The sequence below is a fragment of the Triturus cristatus genome, chromosome 3_2 (genome assembly GCF_964204655.1).
Source record: "Triturus cristatus chromosome 3_2, aTriCri1.1, whole genome shotgun sequence".
Classification (NCBI taxonomy): Eukaryota; Metazoa; Chordata; class Amphibia; order Caudata; family Salamandridae; genus Triturus; species Triturus cristatus.
This window is the reverse complement of record NC_140584.1, coordinates 901,851,109-901,870,111: the sequence shown is the minus strand read 5'-3', so window position 1 is coordinate 901,870,111 and position 19,003 is coordinate 901,851,109. Positions and strand designations below refer to the sequence as shown.

General features: G+C 46.1%; 1 protein-coding gene across 4 annotated transcripts in view; it reads right to left on the bottom strand.

Annotated features, from left to right (window-relative positions):
• Positions 1–19,003, bottom strand: part of LOC146858422 (multidrug and toxin extrusion protein 2-like) — a 541,481-nt gene that overhangs the window by 45,845 nt on the left and 476,633 nt on the right. For all 4 annotated transcript variants that reach the window (XM_085649339.1, XM_085649341.1, XM_085649340.1 and 1 more), the window contains one exon: positions 13,579–13,654. In XM_085649339.1, coding sequence (XP_085505465.1) covers positions 13,579–13,654 — 76 coding nt within the window. The remainder of the gene's footprint in view (positions 1–13,578; positions 13,655–19,003) is intronic.

Genomic DNA, 19,003 nt, shown 5'->3' with positions numbered 1-19,003 from the left:
TGATACTGCCTTTTTCAAAGCTCATTTGTAATGCACTAGAAAATCGAGAGACTTTTGTAAACTGATTTATGTGACAATCGCGGTGGGGCTCAGGGGGTGTGAAGTGACACAGGATGTAATTTCTTAACACACAACAGAATTTAAATATCTGTACATGAACTGTGCACATATTTGATGCAGATTTGATGTAACTGAAGTGTGATGGAAACAAAGGTTTTAATAGGATCAAAACAAATCAAAACACTTATACTTGTTGATGCACAAATGATAAGAATTTGCTGAATGCCAATTTCCAGACATTATCATTTGTGCACTATACAGTTTTATTAGTACACCTGCATGTCTTTAATAATTTAGTGACTATTTTAACAAAAATTATGCTGTCTGTAAATGACAGCATACTACCACAGCATGCTTTAGCAATATATTTGTGACAGTGTGCTCCAAAATGCACGTGCAGCTAAACACTACACCCTTGGCAGTCTTCTGCGGAATGGATGTGCCTCATTTGCTACATTTGTTCTTTGTGTGACACTTGGATGTTTCGCAATTGGTATGACTGTAGTTGTATAACATCGATAGCAGCACCCCCACTTTGAAATGTGTTGTTCCAGGACCACTGGTATTCTAATACACTTGGAAGGGCATCATTCATGTATGCGTATGTGAGTAGTGGGTGTACCGCATGCATGATGAATAGTTGTGTGTAAGAGTGAGCCTGAGTAATGGAGACCAGTGAGAACCAATTTGAACAAACATGGTCTGGCATTGAACACCGCGGATGGTGGAGATTGTGCTCCTCGAAAGTGGACGTGTATTGATTGCATTCCTGCGACTGGAGAAAAGAGCCCTAAACACTGTACTGCAAAACATTGAGCCAGGGGCGCCCTTGGAAATTCCAGAAGGACTTTTTAAAAAGAAAGGACATTCAAATTAGTCTTCCTGATCTCTTTCATTTGCTGGATGGTGGTGCACGGGGCGAGGCTACAGTTTCTATTGTGAGAGGTGAGGACGTTTCTAGAAGACACCTTCCTTTTTGTGTGTTCCTGATTACTTAATCACTTGGGCTAATAAGAGTCAAGTACAGAAAATATCACACCACTTTGGGCCTCTGTTGTGGATGCTCTAGATTGGAGGCTGCCACAGTGGCACTGTGAGAAACATCACAGCCTGAGGGGGATGCTTGATAGAAAAACCACCACAAATAGATTCACTTCCCCTGTCTATAAGCTGGATATTAAAGTATACCCAAAACACCACAGTTTGTTTCAGTTCAAAGTTCTATATGACCAAGGAAGGTCGCTTACAGGGGCTGATGTGGAAGCATGGGAGGACTTGGCTTGGCAGTTCGGGCTGGACTGTTCCCATGGGCCTCAGGGTCAAGACTGATTTGCATATGGCCAGGTCTAAACTGGGGTGGCATGGTGAGCAAAAGAATGATGGATTTGGCCCAGATCTCTTGACTGGGGGTTAATGTTTTGATTTGTTCTGCATTCCATCCATCAATTGTGTGTCTTTTGCTTCCTCACCCTCTGTCTGACAGCCAGTCTCCCAGAGGAGAAAGGCTCTCACCTGAAATCCGCACTTTCTACAGGAGGAGCTGTGGATCTGCCCTGAAGCACCTAGAAGCCTGGCTGCCTTTTGAGTGATGGAAAGACTCTGCCTAGCCCAGGAGTAACTGACAAGAAGGAGGAGGGCTATGGAATGTCCAGAGAAATCAGACTGCACAAAAGCAATGTATGGACGACAGGTGTGCCATGTTGGCCTCCTGTCTCCCATCTGTTTCCTGGTATTAAACACCATGCTCATCTTGAGCTCAGTAGTGGCCGCTACTGCATTTTGTTGATGGCCATGACAGTGGTTGCAACTGAGTGACTGCCGAAGGCCCAGATGAGAGACGTAACTGTGTGACTGTTGCAGTCCCAGATGAGGGCTGGAACTGTACTGGTGTCAAAGGCCCAGATGGGAGCGGCAGCTGCCATGATCAAGTTATGCCCAACCAGGTCTGCACCAACTCTGGTCCAATCAGGGCTGCAACGTCTGTGACCACCCTTGGCCTGACTCAGGCTTCTGCTGTCTTTGATAATGGTTGAGCCCCATCATTGCACCCCTGTGGAGACCTTCACAATTGGCTCTGCACCTACACTGGTGCAGCGGATCCATAGACTGAGGATAGATGGGTGCACTGACAGATGTGGCCCATGACTGGTTTTCTTTTCAATGCAGTGAACTATCGGCTTGCTATATTCCCTGCAGGAAACATGAGGGTTGAATGTCATTCTTATCGGAGGCAAACGAGAACTTTAAACGCACCAGCATTATCATAATAGATAATATTCAGAGACTAAAAGCCTTATGTAGAGTTTGGTGGGTAGGATACACTCTCAAAACATGGTGGTTATCCCATCTGCAGTATTAGAAGTGCAGTATAGCCTATATCAATTGCAATATGGAGAAAGGGATAGCTGAAATGTTTTGATGGAATATCTCATCTGCCAAACTAAGCCCTACATGTTCATTTGACTATTGGCATGAGATTTCATCTTGCTTGATTTACTCTATTGCCTCACTTCCAGAGATGGGGAACTGATTGCAGGGAAGAGCCTGGGGAAGAAGAGGGAACAGGGAGGGTGTTGTGCCTTCCAGAGAATTTTAATATCTGAGATGCTGGCTTTTGTGGCTATTGGGAATGTGTGGTATTTAGTACAATTATGTGATTAAAGCACTTTCTGTCTTGGAAAGACAAGATCTAGACTGTGCATTGATTTTATTGGACTAATAGTAGACAGTTAACTCTGGGCTCAAGCACCCACACTACTTCCCTGAGAATCATGTGACTGCTCGCCCTTGCTACCCTGACAGTCAAATGAGAAAGGTGTTGTACCACAGTTGAGGCCCCTAGACCCTATCTGCCTAATATCATTCCGAAAGGGGTCTAACAAGCATAAAGTGGGAATCTTAATAAGAAGAAAAATACCAATTATGGAGTTAAAAAAGGAACGGATAAAAATCAATAAAAAATAAGGTTAAAAAGTTTTAAATTAAAAATGAGAAACATATGCTAAACACAATGGGAATTACAAAGGTAAAAAACAGGGACAACACAAAAAAAGGAGGAGTTAAAAATGCCACTTGTAATGGAGACCTTGATTAGCCAAAATAACAGAAACTCACGCAAAGGAGCGCAGTAATGGGACATCCACCTGAAATGAGACGAGATATGTGAGCCCGCCCATGTCATAGCCGCATCTCGTACAGAATTTTTGGGAGTGGATGTTTTTCTGACTGTGGAGCAATAGTCAACTCTGACTCTCGACAGAGCAACTAATTGGGGGCATGGCTTACGTAGGGCCACCCTATTTAGGATAGTACTTCCAATGGCATATAAGCCAGCTTTTTTTCTGTCCAGGTCTACCATTTAAATATGGAGTTCCCAGGTAAGAAATGTACCCTACACCTTGGCAGAAAACACAAAAGTCCACCACAGCCTGCGGGAAAACTCCCAACGCATCAGGGACAATCTGACCCAGCCAGAAGACTGCCAATTTGCCAAGCTTCAAATGACTCATCTTCCCCAAAACTCTCAAAGAAATCACATGTGACTGACTGGAGGGAGGTGATGCTGGGGCATTGGGGCCTGATAGCCGGTGACTTTGATACACAGGAGGGAACAATTTACTCAGTGACAAGAGAGGAGTGGCCCTGGGCTGCAGGCAGAGGAAGAGCAGACTACTGCTAGTTTAGGAATAAAGCACCTAGTTTCGCTATCCACAGTATGGCATTAATGAGGTGAGAGGTAATCTGTGCCGCTGGGACTGCCCCACCTCATGCCATCTTGACAACGTATTATAACTGGAGGGGATAAGAATTAAGCTCTAAAGTGTTTAAGACAACATGGTCTCGTCCTCAGTGCAGCCAACACCAATAGGGTTAAATGTGATGGGAATTATAGAAGAAAACTCACAAGCATTACAAGAGATATCAAATAAATTGAACATAGAAAGCTGGCTACAAATTTGTGTAATCATTTGAAAGACCCTCAGTTTCTTGGGTGCCTAGCGACAGCAGGAAATGAGCAGACATCATGCACATGACCATGCAAAATTCCTGCTAAGAAACACACCTAGTAAACAGCATACTACAAGACAGCTGAATAGTGATGTGACCAATCAAGGACTGGCTAGGGAAAGTATCTGAGTGTAGTATTGTGACAACTATGGAAAAAGGTGACAATACACAAACCGTCCTTTAATTTGAAGTGACCAGCCCGTGGCATACACTGAGAAGCAGAAAGAGAAGGACCCACTTCAGAAGATCAAGACTTTGTGAACATGAACAGAGATAGAAAATATCTGCTACTAGATATATATATCTGCTGCTAGATATATGAAAAAGACTTCACACAACAGAGCCATGTCTGAGGCAAAAGAAAATGTCACATCAACAGGTGAAAAAATCCTGAAATTGGACACATTATTAGAAACCATGTTTAAGAAAAAAGAAGACATGGAAGCACAATCACCTGCAATAACCATCTGATCACCGGTATACTGGATTCAACAAACTCTGGAAGACTGGAATCCTATGTTGATATCATGCTCATCTTTCAAGGAGTACTTGCAGACACTCATTTAACGATGAAAAACATACATGGTCCCAAATACTGATTGCCCTGAATATTACAACAAAGTAGCAACTATTTGGATAGGCACAGATCCATGTTCTTTTCAGCCCAGGGGAGACCTAAATAATATTCTTGACCCAACACTAGACAAACCAATCACCACAGTTAGGCCACTCCAGCTGCAGCACATATAATCCATAATTTAATGCAAGAATATGACCTCATTGATGTGTGGTGTTTCAGAAAATCAAATTCAAGGGCTCCACATACTACTCCAACCACTAGATGAAGATTGTGGGAATTTCTTCTAATGGCGTTATAGGACATGGTTTCAAGGAGGAGTGAAGGCACAACACTGGTAAATACTGGTGTGATGCGAGGAGCCTTAAAAGCCTTTATTAAAAGAATATGACAAACAAACAGATTTAGTTAAGGAAATCTGTACAACAATAGGCACACTATAAATGCTTATTAAATGTTAGAGGAGAAATACAATGCATCATAGAAACAGGAGCTATTGGGCTATATAGCAAATAAATGTTGTATATATTTTATAATTGTATTTCTATATTAGCAGAATCGGATTGCGAAATCAAATAATTAAGAAAATATATGAAAGTCAGGCAATATGGGAAAGGTGAGCACCTACATCAAACATTGGTCCGGTCAATAGGCCCACAATAAGAAGATCTGGATATACAAGTTATTGAGAGTGAATTGCGACTGAAGTTTAGGCCTGCCCCTAAGATTCTGTTAAACTTCATTGAGTATTACTCATACTGGTGTACTGCCTGTTGGTGTGCCCTCCTATCTTTGTGATCTCATGATAATACAGAGTGGCAATGACCTCACTGGTGGCCCATGAGAAACAATGCGACACCTATTTTTTAAATAAAATAACCTAAAAAAACAATGACTGGTAGTAAGGCACCAGGCAGGGACAGAAAAACAGTAGAGACTATCTGTTGAAATAGTTAAGGTGGTCACAGAGAAAGGGATCCTCCTTCCAACCATGAAGGATACAATAATAAAGTTCCTTCTGAAACTTAAAACTCACTCCTAATCCTGCTCAATATATTACCATCATCCATAATGAACGTGGATTCTAAAATATAAGCCAAAATAATAGTAATGAGATTAATGTCCAATGTAAAAGACAGGCTTCATACCAGGTCACTCAAATCAATCAATCAATCAGTACATTTATATAGCGCGCTACTCACCTGCGAGGGTCTCAAGGCGCTGGGGTGGGGGGTGCTGCTACTGCTCAAATAGCCAGGTCTTGAGGTGTTTCCTGAAGGTGAGATGGTCCTGTGTCAGTCGTAGGTGTGCGGGGAGGGAGTTCCATGTTATGGCTGCCAGGTAGGAGAATGATCTTCCTCCGGTGGTGGTTCTGCTTATCCGTGGGACAGTGGCGAGGGCGAGATTGGCGGAGCGGAGCTGGCGGGTAGGGGTGTAGAACGAGAGGCGGCTGTTGAGGTATTCGGGGCCCATGTCGTGGAGCGCTTTGTGTGCATGGGTGAGGAGCCTGAACGTGATCCTCTTGCTGACGGGGAGCCAGTGCAGGTTTCTCAGGTGGGCGGATATGTGGCTGTTGCGAGGGATGTCGAGGATGAGTCGTGCGGAGGTGTTCTGTATGCGTTGGAGTCGTTTCTGAAGTTTGGCAGTGGTTCCTGCGTATAGCGCGTTTCCGTAGTCCAGTCGGCTGGTGACGAGGGCCTGGGTGACGGTCTTTCTGGTTTCGGTGGGGATCCACCTGAAGATTTTTCGGAGCATGCGTGTTGAAGCACGAGGATGAGACGGCGTTGACTTGCTTGGTCATTGTGAGGGAGGAGTCCAGGATGAATCCCAGGTTGCGTGCGTGGTTCATGGGTGTCGGTTCGGTGCCCAGGACCAGGAGTCGTCCCAGGCAGATGGGGATTGTCCGAAGATGAGGACTTCCGTTTAGTCTGAGTTCAGCTTCAGGCGACTGAGCTTCATCCATTCTGCAACGTCTTTCATCCCTTCCTGGAGGTTGGTTTTGGCGGTGCCTGGGTCTTTGGTGAGGGAGAGTATCAGCTGGGTGTCGTCGGCGTAGGAGATGATGTTGATGTTGTGTCTGCGTGCGATGGCGGCGAGGGGGCTCATGTAGATATTGAAGAGGGTTGGGCTGAACGAGGAGCCTTGGGGTACGCCGCAGATGATCTTGGTGGCCTCTGAGCGGAAGGGAGGGAGGCGGACTCTCTGGGTTCTATCGGAGAGGAACAAGGTAATCCAGTCCAGGGCCTTTCCTTGGATTCCAGTGTTGAAGAGGCGGGTTATTAGGGTGCGATGGCATATGGTGTCAAAGGCGGTCTAGGAGGATGAGAGCGGTTGTTTCTCCGTTGTCCATCGGGGTCCTGATGTCGTCGGTGGCTGCGATGAGGGCGGTCTCGGTGCTGTGGTTGGCTCGAAATCCGGACTGGGACTGGTCGAGCGAGTTTTTTGCCTCGAGGAATGCAGACAGCTGTTTATTGACGGTCTTCTCGATGACTTTAGCCGGGAAGGGCAGAAGAGAGATGGGGCGGAAATTCTTGAGGTCTTTGGGGTCCGCCATGGGTTTCTTCAGAAGGGCGTTGATTTCTGCGTGCTTCCAGCTCTCAGGGAAGGTGGCTGACGTGAAGGAGTTGTTTATGACATTCCGGAGGTGGGGTGCGATGATGATGTCGGCTTTGTTAAAGATATGGTATGGGCATGGGTCAGAGGGGGAGCCAGAGTGGATGGTGTTCATGACGTAGGTGGTGTCTTCAGTGCTGATGGGGGTCCAGGCGCTGAGGGTGTTGGTGGGCGTCGTTGGTTCGGTGACTGGAGGCGAAGTCTGGGGTCCGAAGCTGTCGTGTATGTCTGCGATCTTGCGGTGGAAGTACGTGGCGAGGGAGTTGCAGAGGTCTTGTGACGGTGTGATGTCGTTGTTGTTGGCGCTGGGGTTGGATATCTCTTTGACGATGCTGAAGAGTTCCTTGCTGTTGTGGGTGTTGCTGTCGAGCCGCTTTTTGAACGATTACCTTTTGGTGGTGCAGATCAGCTGGTGGTGTTCGCGAGTGGCGTTCTTGAGGGCTGTCATGTGTTCTGTAGTCCGTTCGTGGCGCCAGGTTTTTTCGAGGGTACGGCAGGATTTCTTTGATTCTTTGAGGGTGTCTGTGAACCATGAGGTTTTCCTGTTGCCAGTCATGCAAGGGGGATTCTTCAGTGGGGCGAGGTCGTCGGCGCAGTTGGTGATCCACTGTGCGAGGTTGTGGGCTGCATCGTTGGTGTCAGCGGTGTTTGCTGGCGGGTTCAGGCTCAGCGATGAGAGGAGCTGGTCTGTGGTGATTTTGCTCCAGCTTCTGCGGGGGATTTGTTGCGTACGGTGGTGGGATGTATTCTTTTGGAAGGTGAAGTGGATGCATCTGTGGTCGGTACAGTGTAGTTTGGTGGAGTGGTTGAAGGAGACGTGGTTGCTAGCGGAGAAGATGGGGTCGAGCGTGTGGCCAGCGAGGTGGGTGGGGGTGTTCACCAGTTGCTTGAGTCCGGGGTTGGCGAGGTTGTTGAGCAGGGTGGTGGTGTTGTTGTCGCTGTTGTTCTCCAGGTGGAAGTTCAGGTCCCCTAGGAGGATGTATTCTGGTGAGGCTAGGGCGTGCGGGCTGATGAAGTCGGTGATGGTTTCGCTGAATTGTGTGCGCGGGCCCGTGGGTCTGTAGATGAGCGTTCCTCTAAGGGTAGTCTTGGGGTTGGTGTGGATCTGGAAGTGTAGGTGTTTGGCGGCGGAGAGTGTGTCTTCGGTGTTGGTCGTGATGTTGATGGTGTTCTTGTAGACGATGGCGATTCCTCCTCCGGTTTGATTGATGCGGTCCTTCCGGATGATCTTGTAGCCTTCCGGGATGGCTATGGCGATGTCGGGGGCCGAGGAGGCGTTCATCCAGGTTTCCGTGAGGAAGGCGACGTCTGGTGCTGTTGTGTCGAGGAGGTCCCAAAGTTCAATGGCGTGCTTGTGGATGGAGCGGGTGTTAAGGAGGATGCATTTGAGGTGGTTGTTGTCGTTGCTTTGTCCAGCGGGCGGGGGGGAGGTTCGGAGGCAGGTGAATTTGCAGGCTTGGCAGGTGAAGGGTCTTCGGGGTGGCTTGGTGTCAGGCGGGAGGTCGGCCGGTGTTGAGTGCGTTGAGGGCGGCGGTGTTGTATCTCAGGCCGGGTTCCTGGCATCGGCTGGGACCAGGGGTTCTGGTGCTGGGCGCGGTCCAGGCGCGGAAGGGCGCAGACGGGCTTGCCTTAGGCGCGCCTTCGGCGTGCCAGCGGCGTGCCCGCTGCACACATCTACTGCGCGGCCTCCATATGAGGGGCAGAGGGAGGGAGGAGCAGCTGGGAGGTGGGAGCGGGGCGGCCAATGGGAGTCAAGGGGGCAGGGCCGCAGGGACGCAGCAGCGGGAAACAGCGGGGGAAACGGATGGACGGCGAGGGGACAGAGAGGGAAAGGGGAAAGGGCACAGAAAGCAAAAAGGGCACAGTGGGAGAGAGGGCACACAGGCAAGGGGGCACAAGGGACAAGTGGTACAGAAGGCAAAACTGGGGCACACGGTAACGAGGGCACAAAAAGGCAAAAGGACGCAAAAACACATCAACAAGGCACTCAAGGGGATCAGCGGGCAGACACGGGCAGCAGAAGCAGCGGATCACGGTCACACAGGGGGCTGCGTGGCGGTGAGGGGAGCGACCTGCCTGGTGAACAAGGTCAAAGGTCGCTCTCTCTACCGCTGCGCGGCCTCCATATGAGGGGCAGAGAGAGGGAGGAGCAGCTGGGAGGTGGGAGCGTGCGGCCAATGGAAGTCAAGGGGGCGGGGCCTCAGGGACGCAGCGACGGGAAACAGCGGGGGAAACGGACGGACGGCGAGGGGACAGAAAGGGCACGGGGAAAGGGCACAGAAAGCAAAAAGGGCACAGTGGGAGAGAGGGCACACAGGCAAGAGGGCACAAGGGACAAGTGGTACAGAAGGCAAAACTGGGGCACACGGTAACGAGGGCACAAAAAGGCAAAAGGACGCAAAAACACAGCAACAAGGTACTCAAGGGGAAGCAGCGGGCAGACACGGGCAGCAGAAGCAGCGGATCACGGTCACACAGGGGGCTGTGTGGCGGTGAGGGGAGCGACCTGCCTGGTGAACAGGGTCAAAGGTCACTCTCTCTACCGTTGCGCGGCCTCCATATGAGGGGCAGAGGGAGGGAGGAGCAGCTGGGAGGTGGGAGCAGGGCAGCCAATGGGAGTCAAGGGGGCGGGGCCGCAGGGACGCAGTGGCGGGAAACAGTGGGGGAAACGGACGGACGGCGAGGGGACAGAGGAAAGGGCACAGAAAGCAAAAAGGGCACAGTGGGAGAGAGGGCACACAGGCAAGAGGGCACAAGGGACAAGTGGTACAGAAGGCAAAACTGGGGCACACGGTAACGAGGGCACAAAAAGGCAAAAGGACGCAAAAACACAGCAACAAGGCACTCAAAGGGAAGCAGCGGGCAGACACGGGCAGACACGGGCAGCAGAAGCAGCGGATCACGGTCACACAGGGGGCTGCGTGGCGATGAGGGGAGCGACCTGCCTGGTGAACAGGGTCAAAGGTCGCTCTCTCTACCGCTGCGCGGCCTCCATATGAGGGGCAGAGGGAGGGAGGAGCAGCTGGGAGGTGGGAGCAGGGCAGCCAATGGGAGTCAAGGGGGCGGGGCCGCAAAGACGCAGCGGCGGGAAACAGCGGGGGAAACGGACGGACGGCGAGGGGACAGAGAGGGCACAGAAAGCAAAAAGGGCACAGTGGGAGAGAGGGCACACAGGCAAGAGGGCACAAGGGACAAGTGGTACAGAAGGAAAAACTGGGGCACACGGTAACGAGGGCACAAAAAGGCAAAAGGACGCAAAAACACAGCAACAAGGCACTCAAGGGGAAGCAGCGGGCAGACACGGGCAGCAGAAGCAGCGGATCACGGTCACACAGGGGGCTGCATGGCGGTGAGGGGAGCGATAATCATCACAGATGCCTCTCTCCTATATACCAGGTGTGGCCCAGCCTTCCAGTAGCATCACTGCTGCTGGGAGTAGAAAAGGCATTAGAGTCTTTAGAATGGCTGCATATGTTATTCTGTATGTATGCTAGAACTGGGTGAGGAGGCAGTTTTATGGATATTACTGTTCTACACAGCACTCAAAGCCACCTGAGAATAAATGGCTACATCTCCAAAGCCTTAAAGGTCACCAGAAGCACTGAATAGAGGTGCCCTTTATCACCCCCTCCTTACATATGATTGCGTTTAAAACTCTGGCACGCATTCTCAGAAAAAACTATGCAGACATGTATCTTAGGTTTGGAGGCAGCAAATATCTTGTCTTCTTGTATGCAGATGATACTCTATTGTATAGAAGAAAACTAGCAAATAATATTGACTTGATAGGGAAATTATTAAATTCACCACAATATAAGGGCTGTAGAATAATCGGGGAATGTCAGACTTCTTTATTTTAAAATTTGCTACAGCTAGACAAAAGCTAAATTGTCCAATACAGTAGAGAGAGGATTCAGTACACTGCCATGGTGTTAGATTAATTGAGATACTGGGTCATATTAACAGATAATTTTGGCCTAGTGATTGTCAAGACATGATCTCATAGACACATAGGTTGCACTACTGTAAGTAGAGTAGCACTGATCCAAATGATACCACTTCCAAAGCTGCTTTATCTGTTTGTTAACATGTGATACCCTTGAGTAAAATCAATTTAAAACATTGAGTGCCTTGCTAATAAAACTAGTGTGGGCAGAGAAACAGCCATGTCTCAGAGTTTTTTTCAGTCCCAGATATGGAGTTATATTTTTGGAATGCTCAAGCATAGTATGAGCATTATTCGTATCACACACTCACTACTGCATATGGTATCAGAATCTGAGTATATAGGTCCAAGACCACTAAACACAATACTAGCTTAACCAATCCTTAGCTCCTTGTGACAAGTAGAGTTGGTGGTATACATGGTGTGGGCCTGGTAACGATTAGCAGCCAATGCGGGTGTTGAACCAGTGGAACCATTGCAGCCCAGACCTGCCTCTATTATCTAACCTCTGTTTGTGGGGTCACAAGTGAACACACAGGACAGAGGAAGCTGAGACATCTTGGAGTTCTCAGGGTAGATGACTTTTACCACAAAGGAACATTTTTAACCCTAACCCACTTTAAAAGTTTGATTGGGGACAGCATGACACCACATTGCTAACTATCACCCAGACGACCTGCATGTTACTTCCCCCATGCAGGATCCCCCTTTTCTCCCTCCTTTCTTTTTCTTTTAAGGTTATGTTATGTTCCTTATGTGGATTTGTATCTTTGAATTTTGTGTAATTGCATATTTTTTGTCTCATCGGCTGGTGGCTGTAGGTGAGAGCATTTGTGTATTATTTCTTTTTTAAACGGTTTATGGAGTTTTCCCTTTGTTGCACTCTTGAAAATCAATAAAAAGTCTTAAACTTAAGAGTTTGATTGGTACAACAACACTCAATGTCTTCTATATTCCAGTTTACAACATGCTACTAGTGAAAAATAACTGTCCTTCCTGGTCGAACCCCTGGCAGTAACCGCACTCACACATTTGATTCTCTCTTTGCTAGATATTTGGGCCCAGATTTACTAAGATTTTGCATCGGGGTTAGATCACTTTTTTGATGCAGACCAGGTGCCAAATCTTTTTAGGTATTTTCTAAGTCACACGAAAAGCCTAATTACGTGGCTTTGTACAAAAAATATATAATGCAGCACATTGGTTCGCCTTGTGTTATCTTGTATTAGGAAGGCATAATATGCATGCAGCATGGCCATTCCTGAGCTTTCATCCACTTAAACCCATATTTACTAAAGTAGGTTGGTATGCATTTTCATCAGAATGGTACACCTATGTGAGGCTGGTGTAATGAGAAGAAATATATTTATTTCTCCTGGTTATTTCCTCTTTACATGTGTGCTGCTATCTGATAATAATCCTCTAAGAATAGTTTTTGTGCAAGAAGTTATCCTTTCATGCACAAAACCTATTCTAATCCCAATGCAAGAACCTTTGCACTTTGCAAGGGTGTGTTTAAGTCGTCCCTTTCAAGTTTCAATTTGTAATGTTATGTACCAATGCTTTCCAACTGCAATATTGGTCACAAACCATTGATGGGTTATCAACTACTCAAAGACATTGGTAACCTATATGCAAAGAAGAAGGTTTCTCTGTGCAACCCGTACCCTTTGGCGATTGAAAAAGAAAAATTTGTTTGCAAATGGGCAATAGTCCAGGGGACTAGTGCCATTTCTGATTTTTTTTTTTATAAAAGTACATTTCCTTTCTTAAATGCAGACCTAATTCCTTTTGTAAAAAAACACGGCTGCATTAAAAATAAAAAGTACTTTATTAATAAATATTCACAGATGGTCTGCTGACCCTAGCATGCCACCTTCCCTGTGCTGGCATTCAATTGCAGTAAGCCGCAATTTGTGACCTACCTCTTGAATATTGATAAGGTAGGTTGAACTTTGACCTAATACTAATGGTGACTTGTGTGCCAGTCTGTGTCCACCCTATCTTCAAGGAGGAGGTGCAAGTCCATTTTCAAACAAGGAAAGCAATGGGCCCACCCACATTCCCATATTTCACAGTAGTGTATACAATAAGTTTTCTCTTTGGGGAATTCCCCATGAATAAAATGGACATTTGGATATTTCCGTCACGATAACTATCCATTTGATGAGGCATACTGAACCATGACTCTTAAAGAAAATCAATGATTTATATCGATTTTCTTGACATGTTTATCGGATTGCTTGAATCCCTAAAGCGGAGAAAAGCCTTGCAAGGCATTGCATTACTAGACTGACCAATTTCCAGTAAATCTGATCAACAATTGGAAGATTGATAAAAAAAGTAGTTTTTTCATTGAACTGTGAATACTCACTCGTCAGTCGTGAAGAGTCTTGCAATCACCGTCCTTGATGCTCCTATCACAGTGACATCAAACGTAATCAAAATACCTGAAAAATAAGAGTCATTAACCAACATACATTTCTCTGACCTGTGACTAATGTGCATGAATGTCTTGTTAGAATAGTATCCTGTTGGTCAATGATTAATTTTTGCAGTCTTTCTTTTATTAAGTGCAGGAAAATGCGGTATCCACTATTTCTCATAATGCAATAGGCAGATACAATGGGCCTGATTCACCAATTCAAAATTGTAAAGTATGAGATTTAGATCTCATACTGATTGTGTTTCTATGCTTTATTGTACTCCCCGTATTCACCAACATTCTCAGTAGTATGCCTAGAAATCTGTGCCAGGTGCGGGTCCCCAGGTATACTATTCCAACCAACTCAGTTACTGCTACCATGGGGTTATGTGCCCCGTAAACTGCTCAATGCATTGTTGGGGGACATCAAGCTCCCTGGTCCATCACAGGAGCAAGGACGCTGTGTCTGGTGTAGACACATGCATAAAGCGCTTCAAGACATCTCGTTGAGCGGTACAACTCAGTTACTGCTGCCAAGGGGTTGGTTGTTTATGAAAACTGCTCACTTCATCGCTGGGGAACTTCAAGCCCCAGTAACCTTTCTGGGATTAAGGAGACGGGGACATAAAGTGATTTTAGACATCTTAGAGAGCAGGACGTGCCTGGGCAAAGCCTAGGCAAAGGGTAGGCCCATCTACGTGCCTCAGAGCCTGGAGGAGACTGGGCCACCCCACTTGGTCAAGTGTTTATGGTCATAAAGGTACCTTGGCCCCTATCTATCCATCCTTTGATGGAGAACTTGGTCCTGAAGCTACTTTGTACAAACTGGTCCTTGGGACTGTGTGCTTTCTGTCTTTTTAATTTACTTTGTGATCCTGATCTAAAGAGCATGGTTTTGGATATATTGCATTCATTTGTATACTGTCTGCTGCATTTTATTTGTGCAGGGTGTGACAGCTGTGATAGCCAGGTTAATAAAATAGTTTTTACTGATGGTCATATCTGCTCTATTCATATGTCATGGGAAAACCTAAGGCTAGTGATGTAGTCCAAAAGGTTGCTAAACACTTGAAGGGCTCTGCCAAGTCTGATGACTGCACTCTTAGAAAATTGACCTCCTCATTGAGGAGGTGGCGTTTCTTATGAGAGCAGACCCATCTTCACGAGCAAACACGGGGACCAATTCCAAGCAAATGGCTCAAGGCAGCTAAAGGGCCAGCTAAAGGGCCATCCCCAAGATAAAAACTGATCATGTACCATCCAAGGGGAGTGTGAGTGCACCCCCTAGGAAGAAAACATCTTAGTCCATTTCTAGCTTTTTTAAAGGCCCTTCCTCTATGAAAATTACCACCAAAATTTCTCCTGCCCGGGGGACTCTACAAACTTAAATGAGCCGTAAGGCCAACAATTGATGGTGCCTGCGATTCCTCGTTGTAATCGCTTCCCACCACTTCCAGAACTGGTTGAAGCTGAACCTAGCTTGGAAAGGGATAGTGGGCAAATTTGCCACTCCAGGTAATGGATATCTCCATCCTTACCCAACAAGTGGGTAAACACTTCTCCAAAATGTGTAACCCTAGTGACTAACTTGATGAACTCCAAGTGGACCATCGAGCAGGCACTGAACTTATCACTTATCTGGCCTTACACAAGGTGTTTAAGGACCTCTCCTGTGCTTTTCTTTAGTGGATAGGGGAATGTTGTGGTCTCTGATGGCGGCAGCCGGGGTGGATCCACCAGTGCTAAACCTTAGAAAGTGGTTACAGTAGGATACTGCTACTAAGGTCCGCTAGAACCAACAAGGTGATTGCACACAACCTATAAAAGTAGCCAGAGGGGTGAGACAGGGCTGTATAAATGCACCATTTCTGTTATTATTCTATATTAATTCTTCACCCAAAGCCCTGAGTTTATGAAGTGCTGATACCCCTAGAATCGCCTCTCGACTGGTCCCAGTTCTTTCATATACGGATGATGCAGCTTTAATCTCACAAACAGCAATTGGCCTACAGAAACTTTTTAATGGTTTTAATAGTTTTATGCAAAAAGTACAATTGATGAACAGAATGCTGATCAATGTCAAACATTCATCCCAGTACAGGAATCTGGGCCTAAATCCATAGTTTTTTTGCTCCCCATGCCATTCCAGTTTAAACCCAACCATATGGAAATCAGTCTTGAACCTGTTCCCCATGGAAACAGTCGAGCCCGAACAGCCAGGCCCAGGTCCTCCCTGGACTGAAAACATGCATCCTGGGACCAGTGCCTGGGAATCACCTCTCATCCACCTGGCTAGCTTGTTTTCAGTTGGGTCAAAACTGATTTGCATATGACTGGGTCTAAACTGGTGTGGCGAAGTGAGCTAAAGAACGATAATTGATGCAACCCAGATCTGTGACTGGGGTAAGTGTCTGAAAAGAGTCAGTTCTCCGTTCATCATCTCCTTGTGTTTCCTTTGTTCGTCCTAAGTTGGCAGGGTATGCCCAGACCTGGGTCCCTTGCTCACTTTGCCTCTGGATTCAAGCTAGCCTGTCTGATGATGGGTGTTACCCCAAAACTGGTCCCAGGATGCTTGTTTCTGGTCCAAGAAAGACCTGGCTTGGTAGTTCGGGCTGGACTGTTCCCATGAGGGACAGGACCAAGACTGATTTGCATATGGCTAGATCTGAACTGGGGTGGCGAAGTGAGCTAATGAACGATGATGGATTCAACCCAGATCTGTGACTGGGGTGAGTGTCTGAAAAGTTTCAGAGCTCCGTCCATCTTCTCCTTGTGTTTGCTTTGTTCACTCGAAGTTGTCAGGGTAAGTCTAGATGTGGGTCCCTTGCTCACTTTGCCACTGGATTCAAGCTAGCCTCGCTGATGAGGGTTGTTACCCTGAAACTGGTCCCTGGAAGCTTGTTTTTGGTCCAGGAAAGACCTGGCTTGGCAGTTTGGGCTGAACTGTTCCCATGAGTAACAAGGTAATGACTGATTTTCATATGGCTGGGTGTGAACTGGGGTGGCGAAGTGAGCTAAAGAATGATGATGGATTCAACCCAGATCTGTGACTGGGGGTGTTTGCTTGTCTGAAAAGCTTCAGCATTCTGTCCATCATCTCCTTGTGTTTGCTTTAATAGTTTTAAGACAAACCTAGGTTTAAAAGTAAATCATCAGAAATCATTTATTTTAAGTTGTGTGGGCCAAAGACACTAAAACAAAAACTTTCCTTATTGGTGAGACATTGATCACTAAGGTTCCATATTTTAATTACTTAGGTATCATGTTTGAAGCAAATGAGTCGTGGGGCAGCATGATTGCCTAGAGAATGCAGAAAATGGGAGTAGTGCACAAATCTATTTTTAGATGCACAAAAAAATTGGGGAATAAGCCTATCAAAGAGAGGGTCCAGTTGTGTAAATTTAAATGCCTTGGCATTGCAACATATGGAGCAGGCATGTGGGATCATGAAACACCACCTAGAACGCAGGACTTCAAAAACAAGTTCCTTTACTAGCTATTGTCCATCCTCAAACTGACCCCAAGCTTTATCTCCCACAGTGACGTGGCATGGGCTACTTGGAAGACAACGTTAAAATGGCCTCCCTCTTACTCTGGGTTAAAATCTGGTGTCCTCCACAAGCAGGTTACTTGAAAGGCATTTTGAGTGACTGTCTGAATTTGGAAAAATGACTCCAAATTCCAAGGCTGGTAAATGTCAGGCAAAGTTTTAATGATATGGGCCTGGCTAAACTTTTGGATTGTCCAGATACCATTGGGCCCCAAAATAAGGCCTAAGCTAAGGAAACATGTATAACAATGAATGATGATATTGCAAGGTCAAGATATTTAGCGTCAACTATTTGCCAATTTCTACAATGCCTGGGCTACAGCAGTATTTAACCTAAGGGCGTGGGGGGAGTGGGGGTGGGTGAGGTAACCAGAACATAGATTTTATCCCACAAGGGTCATGTTACATTCAATTCATTTTTTGGTTGCTTTTCCTAACTGTGGTTCCAGGTTTGAATCCCTTCCAGGCTGTCTATGTGGTAATTCTTCACCTCAAATGACAGTGTATTTTATACTTTTTTGCACTTTATATAGCAGCTTGTGAAGATGCTTCATACGACTACTTTAACAGCACAAGCACTTCACATCGCTCCAAGAGGAGCCGATCTTTTTAAAATGTCGAAATTCTCCTACAGTTTATTACTTTTTTCTTAATTATATCTTGAGCGCAATCAAATTGAGGAGGAGGTATGCTTTTCAAAAATATTTATTTTTGGACTAGACGAGATTGTTAATAGTTTTAAATGAATGCCAATCACTGTATAAAAACTATTGAATTGAACTGAACTGGTCATAGATGAACGGATTGAGAGTAACCATAATCCCTTATCTCTCACTATGACCACCTTCTGTGCAAAATCACTTTGTCTTCTACTAGCATCATACAGCCTACTAATGGCAGGCTGTGGCTAAGATGGAATCAGGTAATGGAGCACACTGATTTCCTGTCAGCTATTACACAGGACATAATATCCTGTTTATTAGAGCTTGATAAATGCTCTTTTCTGGATACACTTATAGGGTTTCCTCACACCCATTGCAAATAATTCAAGCAAAGTTTGTCCTACTTTATCATCTCAGTCCCTGCCACTAGTAAGCATGCCCCAAGACCTAAAACCTGGTTTAATAAAAAGTGTACACAAGCACAGAGAGAATTGGCTGAGGCTATTAAATGTAAGGATAAGATCCAAGCTACCTCAGCCAGGAAGAGGCACAAAGCGATTCAGAGAGTGGGACGATAGATGGTGGAACGATTTAAAGGACAACTGTTCTTCTCAGGACTCTGCCAAATTCTGGTCCCTGGTTGCAAAGGGAAGTGATGAGTTTGTCTCCCCACTACCCAACTATATTTCTCCTTCTGATTGGCCTGATCACTTTTCCAACTTGTATTCTGCAAGTCAATTGGAATTCCATAGAGCATATTATCAAGCCCATTATCGCCGTTTTAGCGGCAGTTTTCTGTCGCTAAAGCGGCGATAATTTCATCGCCTGTCTTGATAATATGCCCCTAAGTCTCCTTTCTTCATCAATTGCCTACAGATGCTCCCATCTTTGGCTGGGAAAAAACTCAAATGTTACTATTCAGAGAGAATACTCTGCTGATCTTCAAACCCTCCAGTGGATAGATGCAATTGCTGCTGTACTTTGGAGATTTCTGCATGGGATGTGGCTTTGAAATCAATGTAGCCAAGATAAAGTTTATGACTTTTAACTGAGAGACATCTTTTAAGAAGAAAATATTTTGGGGAGATCTCCCATTGGAAAGGCTGAACTTGTTTATTTTATCTGGGTGTCACCCTCCTTTCGAATATATCTTGGAAGCTAA